Here is a 17,595-nt window from a genome sequence, read left to right on the forward strand (position 1 = left end):
AAGACAAAGGTTTCTAAAGTCCCCAGTTCCAGACCAGTTTTCCACAGACTGGTACTTGGACAGCTACAATCTCACCTTCTTCTAGCATAGCCCCCTCCCCCAAACCCCCACTCCATTGGTTCAAGATGCAGAGCCTATCTAAGGGATGTCCTGGGGCAGGAGACTACCTCCTTTTCTAAACCTGAGCTCATTCTCCTAGCAACTTCCCAACTCTCAGAGTTCCAACACAAGCAGGCATTGTCCATCAGCTGGGGGGAGAGGAGCCTACCTTCACCTGCATACCTGTGGCTTTCTTACGAACTCTGAAAATATCTCACACTGAGAATGACCATCAGGATTTATTTCTTACAGTGTCACCATGTCCTGATTTCTACATGGGTGCTGGAGATTTGAACTCAGGTCCTCATGCTTACACAACAAGCATTCTTTTTTTTTTTTTGGTTTTTCGAGACAGGGTTTCTCTGTGGCTTTGGAGCCTGTTCCGGAACTAGCTCTGTAGACCACGCTGGTCTCGAACTCACAGAGATCTGCCTGCCTCTGCCTCCCGAGTACTGGGATTAAAGGTGTGTGCCACCACCGCCCGGCTACAACAAGCATTCTTATCCACTGAGCCATGTTCCCATCACCCTCACCTCCTTCTTGAGTCTGGATCTAATATAGCCTGGGCTAGCCTCAGACTCTATATTGCCACGGATGACCTCGAATATCAGATCCTCCTGCCTCAACCTCCCAAAAGCTGGGGTTACAGATCTACCATCACAGTCAGTTTATAAAGCCATGGGTTTTGGTCAGGGTCACTCAGATACAAGTGAACCAGCCCCATGAGTGCCTAGTCTCCGTTTTCTCTGTCTAGCCTGGGTGTTCAAGCCCACAGCAGTGCCTTTTGGATCACAGGACATCTGGGAGAGGGGGTCCACATTTCTGTGAATCTTACAGTGATCAGGCTATGTATATCACCAACTATGACTCCTCTGCTGTGTGTTCATGGTTAGCACAACACGATCAATGGTGTCCTTGTTAGCTTCAGCTGCCAACTTGACACAAGCCAGAGAGGTTGTCTGAGGGAGTCACAGTCGGGCGGCTGCCCAGATACGACTGATGGGTGGCCATGTCTGTGAGGAATTATCTTGTTTTTGATTGATGTGGGAGGGCCCATCTCTTTGTGGGTGGTGCCATCCCTGGGCAGGTGGTCTTGGACTGTATGAGCTAGGGAGCTGAACACGAGCCTGGGAACTAGCTAGTAAGCAGCGTTTCTCCTTGGCTCCTGGTTCAGCTCTCACTCTAATTTCCCTCAGTGATGGATTGTGACCTACCTGGAAGTGTAAGCTAAACAAAACAAACCAGAACAGAACAATGAAATGAAATCTGTAAATCCAGTTGTGGGGGATCTGGTGCCCTCTTCTGGCTTCCGCAAGCACTGCACACATGGTGCACATACAGACAAGCAGACACACACAAATAAGCAGGCACACACAAATATATAAATATAATTTGTTTTATAAATTTTAGTTTTAAAGATAGGGTCTGATTTTGTAGTTTTAGTTATCCTGGAACTCACTGAGTAGACCAGGCTGGCCTCAGACTCACAGAAATCCGCCTGCCTCTGCCTCCCCAGTGCTGGGATTAAAGGTGTGCACCACCACTGCACAGCGAACAAATATGTTTTATTTTTAGTTTAAAAATATCGTGGTGGCTCGAGTGAGAACGGGCCCCCATAGGCTCATAGATTTGAATATCTGGTCACCAGGGAGTGGCACTATTTGAAAGGATTAGGAGGTGTGACCTTGTTGGAGGAAGTATGTTGCTAAGGGTGGGCTTTGGGATTTCAAATGCTCAAGCCAGTCCTAGTGTATCTCTCTTCCTGGTGCCTGGGGATCTAGATGTAGAACTCTCAGCTCCTCCTCCAGCACCGTGTCTGCCTGCAAGCTGCCATGCTTCCTGCCAGGATGACAATGGTCTAAACCTCTGAAGCTATAAGAAGCCCCAATTAAATGCTTTCTTTTATAAGAGTGGCTGTGAGCCGAGCGATGGTGGCGCACGCCTTTAATCCCAGCACTCGGGAGGCAGAGACAGGCGGATCTCTGAGTTCGAGGCCAGCCTGGTCTACAAGAGCTAGTTCCAGGACAGGCTCCAAAGCCACAGAGAAACCCTGTCTCAAAAAAGCAAAAAAAAAAAAAAAAAGAGTGGCTGTGGTCATGGCGTCTCTTCACTGACTAAGTATCTAGAATACAAAGTTTCTTACTGATCTTTCGTTGACCTGTGAAGTTATTGCCCCTGTCCCTCAAGGGACCCTCCTGCCTCAGCCTCCAGAGTAGTTACATAATAGGATTGTGCCTCTGCACCTGGCCATCAGAGAAATGAAAGGGGACCTGCAGGCTGTCTGGATACCTTCTCAGGTTCAATGGCACCTCTACCCAGGAAAGAAGGTCACAGCCTGGAGAGCTCCAGGGCAAATGGAAAACATCTTTCTTCTTTCCTTTCTTTCTTTCTTTCTTTCTTTCTTTCTTTCTTTCCTTCCTTCCTTCCTTCCTTCCTTCCTTCCTTCCTTCCTTTCTTTCTTTCTTTCTTTCTTTCTTTCTTTCTTTCTTTCTTTCTTTCTTTCTTTCTTTCTTTCTTTCCCCTAACACCAACCCTTCTTTCCTTCTTTCTCTGTATAGCTCTGGCTGTCTTGTAACTCACTTTTTTCTTTTTTTCTGGTTTATTCGAGACAGGGTTTCTCTGTGACTTTGGAGCCTGTCCCGGAACTAGCACTTGTAGACCAGGCTGGCCTCCAACTCACAGAGATCCACCTGCCTCTGCCCTCCAAGTGCTGGGATTAAAGGCGTGCGCCACCATCGCCTGACTTAGAAGACTCATTTCCAAGACCAGGAGCCCTTCAGGGACTCTGGAGCTATTAATGTTTGGGGGTCTAGGCCTAGAGCTGGGGTTCATGGAAGCAGAGATCCCAGGAAGTTCTCACAGTGGGTACCACCCAGGCAGAAGCAGCAGGAACTTCCTCCCACAAGGCTGCCATCTTGCCCACAAGAGTAGTGACTAGGCGCCAATCAGAAAGAAGCCTGGCCCTGCCCAGGGTCGAGCAGACCCGAGAGCTACAGATCTCACCCTGGCAGTCATGGGATCTGCGCCGCACCCGGGCTTCCTCCGCTGGCCTCGGAGCCCCCAGATTCTTTCATTTTCTCAGTAGCTCCAGGAACAGAACTAAGAGAAGTCAGAAACAAAACAGCTAGACACAACAAAAAGCAGAAGTGGGCGCTCAGAGACTGACCGTCCCCGACGGGTCTGAACCGTGGCGGGTCCAGCCTGGACTGTGTGTGGGAGAAATGCCCCAATTGACCTCAGCTGTGTGGCTGCCCAAAATACTATTGCTGCTGCTTTTCTGGCTTCCAGGTGAGGAGGATGTCTGCCCAGGAGGGTGGGAGGCCTCAGGGAAATGCCGTATACGGTACCGGAGTCTGGATTCCTCTGTGCACCAGACAGAACGTGGCTCCTGCGTCCTCCGTGTAAAGTGGACGGCCAAATGTTCACACTGCTGGGGGAAGGGGCCAGCATCTCGCTCTGCACTCAGCTGTTAGAACAAGGGACAAGTCATACACAGTGAGGGCTGGTGGCTGCCCTGGAGGGGTGCCGAGAAGAATTTTGGATGGGTGCCGAGAAGAATTTTGGATGGGTTAGAACAGGAAAGAGGAGGGCACAGCAGGTGGTACCAGTGTGTGGGGACAGGGGCTGTGCTGGGAGACCCTGGAGAGGTGCCTGTTGGTGGTGAGGTCTGTGAAGAGATTTAGTCTGTCTGTCTTGTATTTTCTTTTCTTCCTTTCGTTTTTGGTTTTTCAAGACAGGGTTTCCTCTATGTGTCCCTGGCTGTTCTGAACTCAGAGATCTGCCTGAGGGGCAGGACCACTACCCCCTGCTAGTCTTTTTTTCTTTGAAGATTTTTTTCCCCGTTTACATTTGGGACAGGGGCTGACTGTGTAGCCCTGGAATTTACTATGTAGATTAGGCTAACCCTAAACTCACCATGATTGCCTTCCTCTGCCTCTAGAGTGTAAAGATAAAAAAAAAAAAGAAAGGCGAAGCAGGCAGCTTTCAGTGGCCCTGCCAAGGTGTGCCACTAAGCAACACACCGCGCAGGCGCAGCAGAGTTAGTGCGTGCGTTTTATTGGGGGAGGGGGAGAGGGAAGGCCATGTCGGAATGGGGACGTGAGAGGGGCAGGCAGGCAAAGACAGGCAGAGACCTGGGAAGAGGAACAAGGGATTAACTGGAAAGGCAAGAGAATCAAGAAAGGAGCAAAAGACAAGAGAGTGGGCTGTGTCTGGTGGGCACTTTGAGGGGTGCACATGTCGCATAGCTGGCTGTAGAAAGGCACCTGGTGACAAACCATGCCTTAACTGCTTTGGTGGCAGCTGCAGGCTACTGCGGCAGAAACTGAAAGTGGGTGTGTGCCACAACACCCCACAAACTACTTTTCTTTATTCTTTGAAAAGATCCCGGATGTGAACAATGTAGTTTGATGATATCCAGCCCTCACCCAAGTCCATCCCAACTTCTTATTATTATTGTCTTTTCAATAACCATTGAGTCTGACGAACACGGCCTCTGTGCATATGGGTGTGGGGTTATCCACTGGGGCAGGGGCAATGTATAAATGACCACTCCCCAAAGAAAAGGAGTCTCTAATCCCAGCACTCTGGAGTCAGGCAGGCAGACCTCGGTGAGTTTGAGCCTCGTCTACTACAGTGAGTTTCAGGCCAGCATCTCGCTCTGCACTCAGCTGTTAGAAAAAGGGACAAGTCATACACAGTGAGGGCTGGTGGCTGTGGTTTAGTTTCAGGCCAGCCAGGTTGAAAAACATTGTCTCAAAAAAAAAAAAGAAAGAAAGAAAGAAAGAAAGAAAAGAAAGAAAGACAAAGCAAAATGTTCTGTTCTTGGCCTATATTGGTCATTTGTAGCTTCAAAACAAAGAAACAAATATTGGTTTTATCTGAGTTTACACATTTATAGAAGTTTGAACATCATCTAGGCTATTTTCCCTTTTATTTGTTTGGATTTTCTTCTTCTTTTATTCCCTTCAGGGTTTAAGGAGGTTTGAAGGTGCCATGCTGAGGGCAGAGGTGGAAGGTGCAAAGTCAGCCATCTATGGTGGAGGGGGGGCAGGGGGAGAAGGGAGAAGCATCCAGGGGACCGGGAAAGGCATAGGAGGGCTGGGAACTGGTGTTTACTTATTAAGCACTTCAGAACTGGGGGGATGACTTAGTGGACAAAGTGAGAGGCTGCGTTTGGATCCCCAGCACCCACTTAAAAACTGGACTTGATCTGTGTCTATATCCCCAGAGCCGAGGGTGCAGAGACAAGTGGAACTTCTCCTCCGCTGCAGGCACTGTACTGTACGCGAGCCTACACGTAAACACGTATGCACATAAGTGAAAATAAACGCAAAATCGGCGAGAGCTGGCTCTGTGCTCAAGTTCACTTACTGCTCTTTTCGAGGACCTGGGTTTGGCTTCCAGAACCCACATAGTGGCTCACAACCACCTCTAACTCTGGTTTCTGGGCACCTCACGTCCTAGTTTAGCTTCCAGGGGCTTCTGCATACATGTGTGTGGTGCACATAAACTCTCACAGATACACACAAACATGCAAATATAATAAACCTTAAAACAAAATCTTAAAAAGGCAGAACCTCAAAGTCAGCAAAGTAAACCTAGGTGGAGAGAGCCAGTCCTCCCATTTTCTGCCCACCCCCAACTCCCCTTCCTGGTCACAGGGTCATGAGGACTTTGGGGGAGCAGGGTATACAGCTGGCCACCGTCTTCTGCTCTGGTTCATATTCCTGTGGTGGGAGCACATGGGGGTGTGGCTATTCTCCCATGTCCTGAGATGCCCAGGGCTGCCATGTTTGAGGCCCTACTGAGTGTGAGAGACTGGGAGGGGGATTAAGGTTGAAGGAAGAAGCAGGGCAGAGGAGAGGGTACTTGGGGTGATTGATCGGAAATGAGGGGATGGAGGATGGAACTTTTGGAGGACCTACATCCCATCCAGCTGTGAGGATGCAGAATTGGTGTTTGTGTTTTCCAGGCTGTGTCCCTCTGAGTGGCCCCAGCACCGTGACAGGCGCCGTGGGGGAATCCCTGAGTGTGCGGTGTCAGTATGAGGAGAAATACAAGAGTAACAACAAATACTGGTGCAGAGGCTCGCTGCGGCTATCGTGTGAAGAGATTGTCAAGACCAGACCTGGAAGAGAAGCTAGGAGTGGCCGAGTGTCCATCAGGGACCACCCAGCCAACCTCACCTTCATAGTGACCATGGAGAACCTCACCTGGGAGGATGCAGGCACCTACAACTGTAGAGTGGATGTACCGCTTATCAATGGCTCCTGGTGGAAGATTGATCTCTCCTTGGGGCTTGATGTTTCCTTCGAGGTTGTGGTGTCTATGATTCCAAGTCAGCTCCCAGGTAAGTCCCCTAATGAACACTATAGCATCATGACAGCTGCAAAGTGGCAGGAATTTCTGGGCGGGAATCAGTTTAGAGCCTGAGAGTACATTGTGTGTGGTGGGGAATGGAGAGGAGGGACAGACAAGGACAGGGCAATAGGGTGGCATACTGGAGTAGCTGCATCCTGTGGGAAGGAAGGTGCTGGCTTGTCAGGGGATGGGAGGAGAGAGAGCAGAGTGTGGCCAGCACAGAGTTCTGTGTCCTGTGGAGTGACCCATGGAAACTAGAATCCAGGGGTGTGTTGGGGGCTGAGCAGAGGGTCAGTAGGGGACAGATGGTGACAGTGCTGTGTGCAGAGGGAGCTTTCACGAGTGACAAGCCAGCTTTGCAGCTACTTTCCTTTGGCAGCATGTGGCTGAGAGAGCAGACCTAGCGTGTGGTTTTGACTCAGGTGTGTTGGGGGTGTCAGTTGTGTCATACTTGCAAAAGAACAGCTGATCTAGGAGGATACCCCATCCTGCTCCTTCGTTGGTAAGAAATTACCTCAAAAATAACCCGCTGGCAGCTGTTTTGGGTGGTGAAGGCCTGTGATCTTAGCATTCAGAAGGCAGAGGTAGGAAGATTACAAGTTCAGGGGCAGCTAGGGCTGTAAACCCCGTATTGAGATCCTGTCTCAAAACATAAAGAAAAAAAGAAAAGGAGGAAGGAAGAAAGAAAGGGAGGGAAGGAGGGAGGGAGGAAAGGAGTGAAAGAGGGAGGGATGGAGGGACTGAAGGAGGGAGGGAGGGAGGGAAGGAGGGAGGGAGGGAGGGAGGAAGGGAGGAAGCCATTGGCCAGGGGCAGAGTCTGAGGAGATTCACTTGGTCTGATCTGTGGTTTTATCTCCAGCATCAACACAAGGGACACTTCCGGTGCCCACCAGCCTGGCCACTAGCCTAATCACCAGTCTGACCACCGAGGGTCCCACCCGAGGATCCTTGAAGGAACACCATGAGCATCCTGGGCCCCCGAGCCTGAGGTGAGGTGCCCTGGTCCCTGACCTGGAGGTAGCCACCCCAGTCATGTGGTCTCCTCAGGAGAAGGGGTTCCAGAACTATAAGGGCTTGGGGTGAGAACCCTTGGTTCCTGACTTGAAGGTGGTGGCCCTTCTCCTCAGAGGGGCTTAAGTAGGCATCATGGCCATGTGTTGCTGTCATACCCCACTGGCTAGACACTCCTGTGTCATTGGCTCTAGTCCAGATAGGAGACCATAGATCACTCACCACCCTGGGCCTGCCGACACTAAACAGGGAGAGCTCAGAGTGTGATGGAAGGAGGGTAGCAGGGAAGGGGCTGGTGACATCCCGACAGACATGGCTCAGGGCCGCATAGAATGTTCTCTTTTGTGCCTCGTCATGATCTTCATGTTACCGCATGTCTTAGTTATCTCCCTATGGCTGTGATAAAACACCACGACCAAGGCAACTTACCAGAGAAAGCATTCATTTGGGGCTAACAGTTTCAGAGGGTTAGAGTTCGTGACCATCATGATAGGAACACGGCAGCAGGGGGGCGGGCGTGGCACTGGAGTGGTAGCTGAGCTCCTGCCCCGTGACACAGTCACAAGGCAGAGAGAGCTAACTGGGAATGTTGTGGGCTTTTGAAACTTCAAAGTCCACCCTCCAGGGACAGATCCCCTCCAACAAGGTCGCACCTCCTAATCCTTCCCAAGTAGTTCCACCAACTGGGGACCAAGTATTTAAATATATGAGCTTATGGATGGAGCCTTATGGAGGACATGGACAGAAATCTCCCTGTCATCACTATTTCCAGGGTTCAGACTGTGCGCTCCGACTCTGTTGGGCGCTGCAAATGGATCCTGGAACTGACTGGAGTTAGTGTGGACCCTATAGGCTAAGGGCTCTGGCCCCTGCATTTCTAACTTCTAGCAATAAACATGATGTCAAGATTTACAAATGTGTTGGCTACGTTCAAAGCTTTCCTGGGACACATGTGGCCTCGCTCCCAGGACTCAGGTACCATGGCTTGTCCCCTTCTCACTTTATCGCTGACTCCTCGGGTTCAGGAACTCACTAGAGTCATCACTGATGAAAATGGTTTTAGGATAAAAGATAAAGATCAGCCAGGCGGTGGTGGTGCACATCTTTAATACCAGCACTCGGTAGGCAGAGGCAGGCAGACCTTGGTGAATTCAAGGCCAGCCTGGTCTACAAAACAAGTTCCAGGGCAGTCAGGAATATTTCATAGAGAAACTCTGTCTCAAATAAAACAAAAAAAACCGAAAAACAATTAAACAAACAAATAAAAGAGATAAAGATCACAAGGAGACAGCTGAAGAGGCAACAAGGCCAGACTGGGAGAATCCTAAGAAATGCCCCAGTACCATTTATCTTAGGTAGTGCCCAGGGTGCTTCACCACCAGGGGCCTCTGTGTGTCTCCACCAAGAGCTCCCCCTATCTCCTTTTCAGTTTTACTTACTTACTTACTTACTTACTTACTTATTTATTTCCTTTTTGGTTTTCGAGACAGGGCTTCTCCATGTAGCCCTGGTTGTCCTGGAACTCACTCACACTCACAGAGATCCTCCTGCCTCTGCCTCCCTGCATGCTGGAATTAAAGGTGTGCGCCACCACCATTTGGCTCTTTTCAGGGTTTTTACTGGGGTCTTGTGAATTAGGCAACAAAGGCTGAATTGCTGGCATGTGGCTGAACTTGTCTGCAGCCCCTCCCCTCTCTGCAGGCTGGTGAGAGCCCCTGTCCTATGTCTGACCCCATTTGGGTCCTGGTGAGCAGCCTCATGCTGTCATTTCCCCTCTTAGCTATGGACAGGCACACCTAGACTTTTGACACTATGCCACAACATTGCCATCTAGACACTTCACACTCAGGAATCGTGCAGCCAAGTTACAAAAACATCAGGGGAAAAAAAACCACTTCCCCACCTCATCATATTATAAGTAAATTTGTAATTTGGTGTTGGGCTGTATTTATCACTACGCAGGGCCAAATGCATGAGGTCCATGGACACTCCTATAAAGTACCATTCATTTACAAACAACAAAGGTGCTCCTATTAGCAAACTCCCCAGCATCAGGCAGGAATGTCCAACCTTTGGACATTGTGACATGATGTCATGATTTACAAATGTGTTGGCTATGTTCAAAGCTATCTTGGGACACACATGGCCTCTCTCCCAGGACTCAGGTACCACAGCTTGTCCCCTTCTCACTACCCTACACTTGGAAACCTTCCCATAAGTTTTCTGCCAACCTAGAGGCAAAATGTGATTGCCAGACAAGGCAAAATGCAGGACCCGAGAATGCTGCTTTTGGAGACTAACCTAGAGATGTTCAAGGCAGGCAGAGCCTTGCATTGTTGGGTTTGACAGTGTGTGTGTGTGTGTGTGTGTGTGTGTGTGTGTGTGTGTGTAACAAGGAGATGTAAAGATAGACATCACTGTGCTGTTGACCTTTATACAATTTTTATAGTATATAAAATATAGTATAGTATATATAGTATTATATAGTATAGTAGTGAATGCATTTAATTCCAGCACTCAGGTGGCAGATGCAGGTAAATCTCTGAGTTTGAAGCCAACCTGGTCTATAGAGCAAGTTCCAGGACAGCCAGGGCCACACAGAAAAGCCCTGTCTTGAAAAACCAAAACCAAATAAACAAACACAAAAGCAAAACTGCAAACCAAAAACCCTATGTATGTATGTATGTTTGTATGTATGTATGTTTGTTTGTATGTATGTATGTATGAATGTATGTGTGTATGTATGAATGTATTTTTGAGACAAGGTCTCCCTACATAGCCTAGCCTGGAGCTCGCTGTATAGATCAGGTTGACCTTGAACTTACAAAGATCCACTTACCTCTGCCTCCAGAGCACTCCCAGATTTATAAAATTTTATCATTATTATCGTGTGTGAGAGAGTGTATAAGTGCTCACAACTTTCAGGAGTCAGTCCCCGCCATCTGCTATGGGCTTTGGGGCTTGAACTCATGACCTCAGGCTTGCGTGACAAGCGCTTTTATTCACTGAGGCATCTCATCAGTTCCTTTAAAAAAAAAACACTGACTTTCTGTATCTGTTTTTGAAAGTCAGGAGCTGGTGGTAGATGCAAGGGCTAGCGTGCATGAGGCCCTGGGTTTGATTCCCATCCCTGAATAACTAACTCCCTCCCCTTAAAGCCTCCCGGTGCTGCTGTCCGTGTTAGCTCTTCTGCTGTTCCTGTTGGTGGGGACCTCTCTGCTGGCCTGGAGGATGTTCCAGAAGCGTCAGGTCAAAGGTGAGTTAGCTCCCTGCGTCCTCTGTCGCTACTCCAGGGTGGGTGGATTCTTAGTCACAGTCTTTCGTGTCCTCTGTCCTCATTCATCAAAACTGGGCACCACGTGAAGCACACGCCCTCAGCCCTCAGGGCTCACACTCAAGTTGACCCTAGAGGGAGGGCCCCAGAGTTGTCCCTCTGTATAGTGGTTACATACTTCAGGAGGTAGGTCCCTAGAGGCCTTTCTCTTGGGTCCTAAGTGCTTGTCCCATGGGGCAGTGTCTTCTTCCGTTTAAAACCTTCAGTGGCCTCCCATACTCTTGAGAGACTCTCTGCGGGGCTGCTAGGCCTCCCCAGTGCACCCTGCCCACCCCACTCCCCCCTCCTCCCCCCACCTCTTGTGACTTTTGGTTATGAGGCAGAAGCCTCAGCTTCCCTCTCTCTCCTGGGTTTACTCTGCAGGCTGAAACTGCCGCCGCTGGCCTTCCCTGGCTTACTCCCTAGTCTCCAAGAACTGCCCTCAGATTTCCGTTCCTTGGACTTTTTCCTTGAGGGCCTCAGGCCCTGCTGGGTACCCCCTGCACCTTGGCTATTATGGTTCTTTTTGTACTAGATGCTTCCCAGCAGCATCCCTGGCTGCCACCTCATGTCCCTGTGCCCCGCTTCAAGCCTGGGCCGTGGCTGGAGAAGGTCCCCAGTCATTATTGGGTTTAGTATCTTTAGTCACACAGGGACCCCGCGAAGCATCCTGGGGACCCAAAGTCCCACCCTCCCCAAGTTAAGATTGACAAACAGGACTTGTGTAGGGCGCATCAGCAAGCATGTTCTCAACAAACCCAGAACGGTGAGTAAGCACAGGGACTGAGGGACAAAAGGACGGAAGGACAGGGGTCTGGCCTCCACCAGGGAAGCTGCTGGCTTCCTTCCTGTTCTGAGACTTCATGAGCACAGGGCCCTCAGGGCCATCTTTGCTCACGTTCCTGAGGCTTCAGTGAGGGTTGGTAGCAGAAATGACGCAGCTCTGTCCTACAGCTGTCGTCTGGGCTGCTGTGTGCTGTTGGTGGTGGCACAGGGACCCCAGGCCTCAGACTTGTCACTGACTGCTCCTGGAGGCTGCCCACGGGGCAGCGGCCACCTCAGAGCATCTTGGCAAAGCAGGAGAACTGTTTTCCCTTTCCAACTGGACTCTCTGTCTTTCTCTGTCTCCCTGTCTCTCAAGTCAGGATTTCTCTGTGTAGCCCTGACTGTCCTGGAACTTCCTCTGTAGTAAACCAGGCTGGCCTCGAACTCACAGAGATCCACCTGCCTCTGCCTCCCGAGTGCTGTGATTGAAGGGTCCTCCACCACTGTCTGGCTCTCCATTTTCTCTTGGGGGGCCTCCTGAGCTGCAGCCCTCATGTGGTTCGACTAACCACATGGGACTTTCCCAGCCTGGACAGCTCCAGTTCTGTGAGTTTCAGCACACTCACTTGGGTGCCTTTCACCCAGAAACACTGTGACCCCACAGATAGCTTCCCCTTTAGGAAAGATGTTAGAGAGTGCGTTGGCTCATGTAATCCCTGTGCGTGGGAACAGAGGCAACAGGATTGCGGTGAGTTTGAGGCCAGTCAGGACTACATAGGGAAGCCTCTGCCTCAAGAAACAAAGCAAAAAAGAGGGGGCGAGGAGAGGATTGCTGTAGGAAACCTAAGAAGTAAGTAAAAGCAACAAAGAGGAAAGAAATTATTTGAGGTACATGATAAATCAAAAGCCCATCAGTCAGAAAATCAGTCACTGTATTAAAGGAGTGTGAGTCCCTTCCAGTCTTTTATCTATGTCTATGTTATTTTTTAAAATTTCTTTCCAAAACCAAAAAAAGGAAGGAAGGAAGGAAGGAAGGAAGGAAGGAAGGAAGGAAGGAAGGAAGGAAGGAAGAAAGAAAGAAAGAAAATGTGGAGAAAAATATTTATGGGCTGGACAGTAGTTCCAGCACTAGGGAGGTAGAGGCAGGAGGATCTCTGTGAGTTCAAGGCCTGCCTGGTTCCACAGAGCAAGTTCCAGGACAGGCTCCAAAACTACAGAGAAACCCTGTCTCAAAAAAACAAAAACAAAAACCAAACCAAACCAACAACAGCAAAAACCCTGTAAACAGAGGTGGAGCTTTTCTTTTGTCCCAACCACCTGGTCCCAAATAATCACATAAAAGTTTATATTAATTACTATATATATATATATGTATATATATACATGTATATATATGCTAACTTATTACTAACTAGCTTTTACAACTTAAATGAGCCCATTTCTATTAATCTACATTTTGCCACATGGCTTCATTCTTTAGCATGTCGTGTTTCTCAGGCAACGGGCTCGCAGCACTCTCCTTGACCCTGCCCTTCTTCATCTTTTGATTTTCAGTTTGATTTTCCTGCTTAGCCTTATTTTGTCTTGCTATAGGCCAAATCAACTTTATTACCAACCAGTGAAAGTAATACATACTCACAGTGTACAGTAGGATTATTCCACAGCATTTCCCCCTTTCTGTCTAAACAAAAGGAAGGTTTTTAACTCTGTTTTGTTTTGTTTGCCTTTTTGTTTTATTGAGACAGTGTTTCTCTGTGTAGCTTTGGAGCCTATCCTGGAATTCACACTGTAGACCAGGCTAGCCTTGAACTCACAGAGATTCACCTGCCTCTGTCTCCCAAGTGCTGGTATTAAAGGCGTGTAGCACCACTGCCTAGCAGGAAGGTTTTAACATAGTAAAATTACATACAACAAAACAGTTATCAAGTAAGAATTACAGTTACAATATTTAGTCCATCTGTATTTGACAAAATTAGAGAAAATTTAATTATCTATTCTATCTTGATGAGTTTAAAGTCTTATATCAAATTTATCTTTTATCATAGCTAAAAAAAGACTATAACTATAATTATCTAGTCTTGAACTTCATCAAAGACTTGAGAAGAAAAAAACATTATCTGAGTAAGCAGGAAGTACAAGTAAGAAACTTTCAAAAACTGTGAGAAATGACAGAAACAGCTGGTTACCTGGACAGTCATCAAAGGCGCCTCTGCAATGCTAGGGCATCCATCTTTGGCCTAAAGGCCTAGCATATCTGACAGACTTTCCTATGAAGTAGGGAATTCTGAAAGAATTTCCTACCTTGTATTGGTAAAGCTCAGCAAAAAAATAAAATATAATAAAATTCCATGTTTTAATTAAGTGTATATGTGTGTTGGTGTGTGTGTGTGTGTGTGTGTGTGTGTGTGTGTGTGTGTAATGCTTGAAGGTCAGAAGTGAGCATACATCCCTTGGAGCTGGAGTTACAGGCAGTTGTAAGCTGACTGATGTGGGCACTGGGAATCAAATTCAGGTTCCCTGGAAGAGTAACCAGAGCTCTTAACCTCTGAGCCATCTCTCCAGCCCCATGTGTGATTTCCTAGAGATCTTCCTTCATAGACAGGCAAGGTGGTCATCTCTGTACTCTCAACCCTTGGGAGACTGAGGCAGGAGGATTAGGAGAGTTTGAGAGCAACTTGGGCAACATAGCAAGACACCCCCCACTTCAAAAAACAAAACAAAAACTTCATGCCACTTAAACCTGTAATTTTATACTTAACATATTATAGCATTTCCACTAATATTGAATGTCCTAGAAATCCCAGACCTATGGTGGAAGTCTCCAAGGAAAGCCTTTCAGAGTATAGCACACCTCTCCTCCCTGCCCACTTTTGTCTGCAGTTTCACCTCCTTCTCTTTCTGTCTCTAGCTGATAAGCATCCAGAAGTATCCCAGAACCTCCGGCAGGTAAGGTAGTTACATTGGGAGGTGTGTTGTGATGGCTGGACGGAAAGGGAGTAAAAGGGGGCAGCCAGGGAATCCCTGGACTGGGCAGATGAACTTGTTCCAGAACAGGAGAACAGCACTTGGAGATCTAGTGGTCAACTCTTGTCCCAAGTTCTGTCCAGTCTGTCCCCCTCTGGCCAAGACGGTGGACTTGGATGAAGGGGGGGATCCTAGAGAGAACAGGGTTGGGGAGGCAGGGTGGTCGCACAGTGAAGTAGGTGGGAAATGTCTTCAGAGGAGCAGGTGGGGAGGTAGGGGTGGGAGGGATGACTCCATGGATGACACCCGACCTTCTGCAGGCTGCTGAGCAGAGCGAGTCCCAGTATGTGAATCTACAGCTGCATACGTTGTCCCTGAGGGAAGAGCCGGCACCACCAAGACAGGTGGAGGTGGAATACAGCACAGTGGTAAGTCTGAGAGCCCGGTTCCCGTGGCACGAGGATCCTGGTCATGCAAGGGTACCACACTGGGGTGGGGGAGGACAGAGAGAGAACTAGGCACTGGTTCGGGATGGCTATATAGAAGATGGGTCAGGTGGAGGCCCTTAGGAAGACCAGGTAGCTGGGAATAGGAAGTAGGATTACGGGAGTGGCCAGCATCTAAGGTCTTGACAGTCAATCAATCACAATCTGCTATTTCTCCTAGCGTTGGTGCCTTCATCTCTTTGGTATCAATTCTTTAGACCTGCCATTTTCAGGCAGAGTCAAACAGAAGCTGAGGGAGATTTAAAAATCAAAGGCTCTCTAGGGAGACTCCCCACCCCCACCCCAGGCTCAGAGCCCACTGAACCCTTCTCGGATGCCCATGGGATGTCATAGTCTGGTGGCAGGAGATGGATGACGTATTCTGAAAAAGTGACCCATCTCCCTGAATGTGTCTGCTCTGGTCCCATTCAACCCAGGCCGCTGATCCTGCTTCATGAAGGAAACAGGGAGGGGTTCTGTCCCACACCCATTCTGGATCACCCAAGCCATGACTTCTCCTCACTTGTGCCAGTGTCTTTTTAAAAATCATTCATTTAGTTTTATTTTACATGCACTAGTGTTTTGCCTGCATGAATGTTTGAGGGTGTTGGATCCTCTGGAACTGAATTACAGACAGTTGTGAGCTGCCATATGAATGCTGGGAATTGAACCCAGGTCCTCTGGAGGAGCAGCCAGTGCTCTCAACCACTGAGTATCTTTTGAGAATGAGATGTGGGCAGGGACCCCAATGTCCTCATTTTAAGCAGCTGGCTGTCTCTGGTTCCTCAGATGATGCCATGTGTCTGCAAACCCCATCCCTTCACCATCTGACATGTCCTCATGTCTTCCCAGTTATGGAACTGGCAATAGCCTGACATTGTTGGCAAAAGCATCTATGCCACCAGCCAGTTCCCAAATAACCACACAGAGACTTACTATTAATTATAAAAGCTCAGTTGATAGCTCAGGCTTATTACTAACTAGCTCTTATAACTTAAATTAACCAACATTTATCTTATGTGCTGTCACAGGGCTCATGGCTTGTCACCTCATTTTCTACACATCCTGCTCCTTCTGCATCTGGCTGGCGACTCCCCATGACTCTGCCCTTCTTCCTAGCATCCTTTCAGTCTGGCTCTCTTGCCTAACCTCTTCTTGCCTATCTACTGGGCAGTTATCACTTCATTAAACCAACCAGAGAAACACATCTTCACAATGTATCAAAAGATTATTCCACAGCCTGGTATCACCTAGTAGCTAATGATTGCAAATGTGTTGGAAGCTAACTTTGTTTTCCTTCTGGGACAAGTAAGTCTGTGACCAAACACAGCCAGTAAACCTTAGACTTGTTGTGTCATTGTGGCTGCTTCTGCTGGCCATGGTTTAACCAGCACGGGGACTTCCCATTGTGGTTTCACCAGGTGGGTCGGTGAGTTCAGTTGTTAAGGTATATGTGTACCCTTCTTCTCTCGGCCTGAACCTGGGGTCTCTTTCCGCAGGGATTCCGCCAGGAAGAGCTCCACTATGCATCCATGGCATTTGACTCAGAGAGGCAGGATTCTCACACCAACGGGAATTCCCCACGGCCACCTCAGAACACAGAAGCAGAGTACAGTGAGGTCCGGAAGCCCAAGAGAAGGCCTCTCTGACCCTCACCTGTGACTTCCTGTCACCTGATCCTCTCAATGGTGACCATCATGTTCCTGACCTGCCTGCAGGCTGCTGCCCTCAATGTCATGAGCCTAGCTGGCTTCACTCAAGATGAGCAGGAACCAAGGCTCCATGGGGACAGAGGCTTGTCCCCACTGGCTCTCTCCTCTTAGCCTGCATTTCGTTCTACCTTTGGGTGTGGAAGACATAGCCGCTGCATCCCTTGGGGCTTTGGGAAGTGACATGGTTCATATATAAGGACATTGGTGTTATCTTTGTAGTGTCTGTCCAGCAGCGATGTCGATGATCTCTGGGGAATATGGACAAACCGTGAAGACCAATGAGAATGCGAAGAAAGGGGAGTTGCGGAGGCACGAAACACCAGCTCCCCCTTCTCACAGAGAACCAAAGCCGAGCTCTGAGGGAGGAGCCTGGCCCATGACTCCAAGGTCAGGGGCAAGTTCCTCTGGACTCTTAGGTAAAAGATGAAATAAAGCTTAAAACATCTTCTTAAAGGGAGAAGAAAGAAAACAATGTCGGTTATATGCCTGTAGCCCCATATTAAAGCCCAGCTGTGAAATCAGAGGAGCCTTTGGGGTACAAGGGCTTGGGAAGGATGTGACTACTGGGCTGGAGAGGGTAAGTTGTAACCGTTGCTCCCCCATAGAACACACAAGAGTATTTTCTTGCCGGGCGGTGGTGGCGCACGCCTTTAATCCCAGCACTTGGGAGGCAGAGGCAGACACTCTCTGTGAGTTCGAGACCAGCCTGGTCTACAAGAGCTAGCTCCAGGACAGGCTCCAAAACCACAGAGAAACCCTGTCTCGAAAAACCAAAAAAAAAAAAAAAAAAAAAAAAGGAGTATTTTCTTACCAGGGTAATTTTAAACTTGAATCCAAAGGTGGCTGTGAGTGTTTCCAGCCCGCAGCAGCCACAGGGGCCTTG

General features: G+C 48.7%; 1 protein-coding gene across 1 annotated transcript; it reads left to right on the forward strand.

Moving 5' to 3' along the window:
* The first annotated feature begins 3,207 nt into the window (after positions 1 to 3,207).
* On the forward strand, positions 3,208 to 17,232 carry Cd300a (CD300a molecule). Its single transcript, XM_075990029.1, has 7 exons — positions 3,208 to 3,387; positions 6,074 to 6,451; positions 7,322 to 7,451; positions 10,632 to 10,729; positions 14,460 to 14,497; positions 14,836 to 14,943; positions 16,500 to 17,232. Exons 1-7 carry the CDS (start codon positions 3,321 to 3,323, stop codon positions 16,647 to 16,649), a joined length of 969 nt encoding a protein of 322 aa, XP_075846144.1. The 5' UTR covers positions 3,208 to 3,320; the 3' UTR covers positions 16,650 to 17,232.
* Positions 17,233 to 17,595: the final 363 nt, after the last annotated feature.

Source organism: Microtus pennsylvanicus, chromosome 11, assembly GCF_037038515.1.
Source record: "Microtus pennsylvanicus isolate mMicPen1 chromosome 11, mMicPen1.hap1, whole genome shotgun sequence".
NCBI classification, from domain to species: domain Eukaryota; kingdom Metazoa; phylum Chordata; class Mammalia; order Rodentia; family Cricetidae; genus Microtus; species Microtus pennsylvanicus.

Coding starts and splice junctions, on each gene's coding strand:
- Cd300a (XM_075990029.1), top strand. CDS start 3,321: ATGCCCCAATTGACCTCAGCTGTGTGGCTGCCCAAAATACTATTGCTG. Junction 6,452..7,321: donor GATTCCAAGTCAGCTCCCAG/GTAAGTCCCCTA, acceptor TTTTATCTCCAG/CATCAACACAAGGGACACTT. Junction 14,498..14,835: donor TATCCCAGAACCTCCGGCAG/GTAAGGTAGTTA, acceptor GACCTTCTGCAG/GCTGCTGAGCAGAGCGAGTC.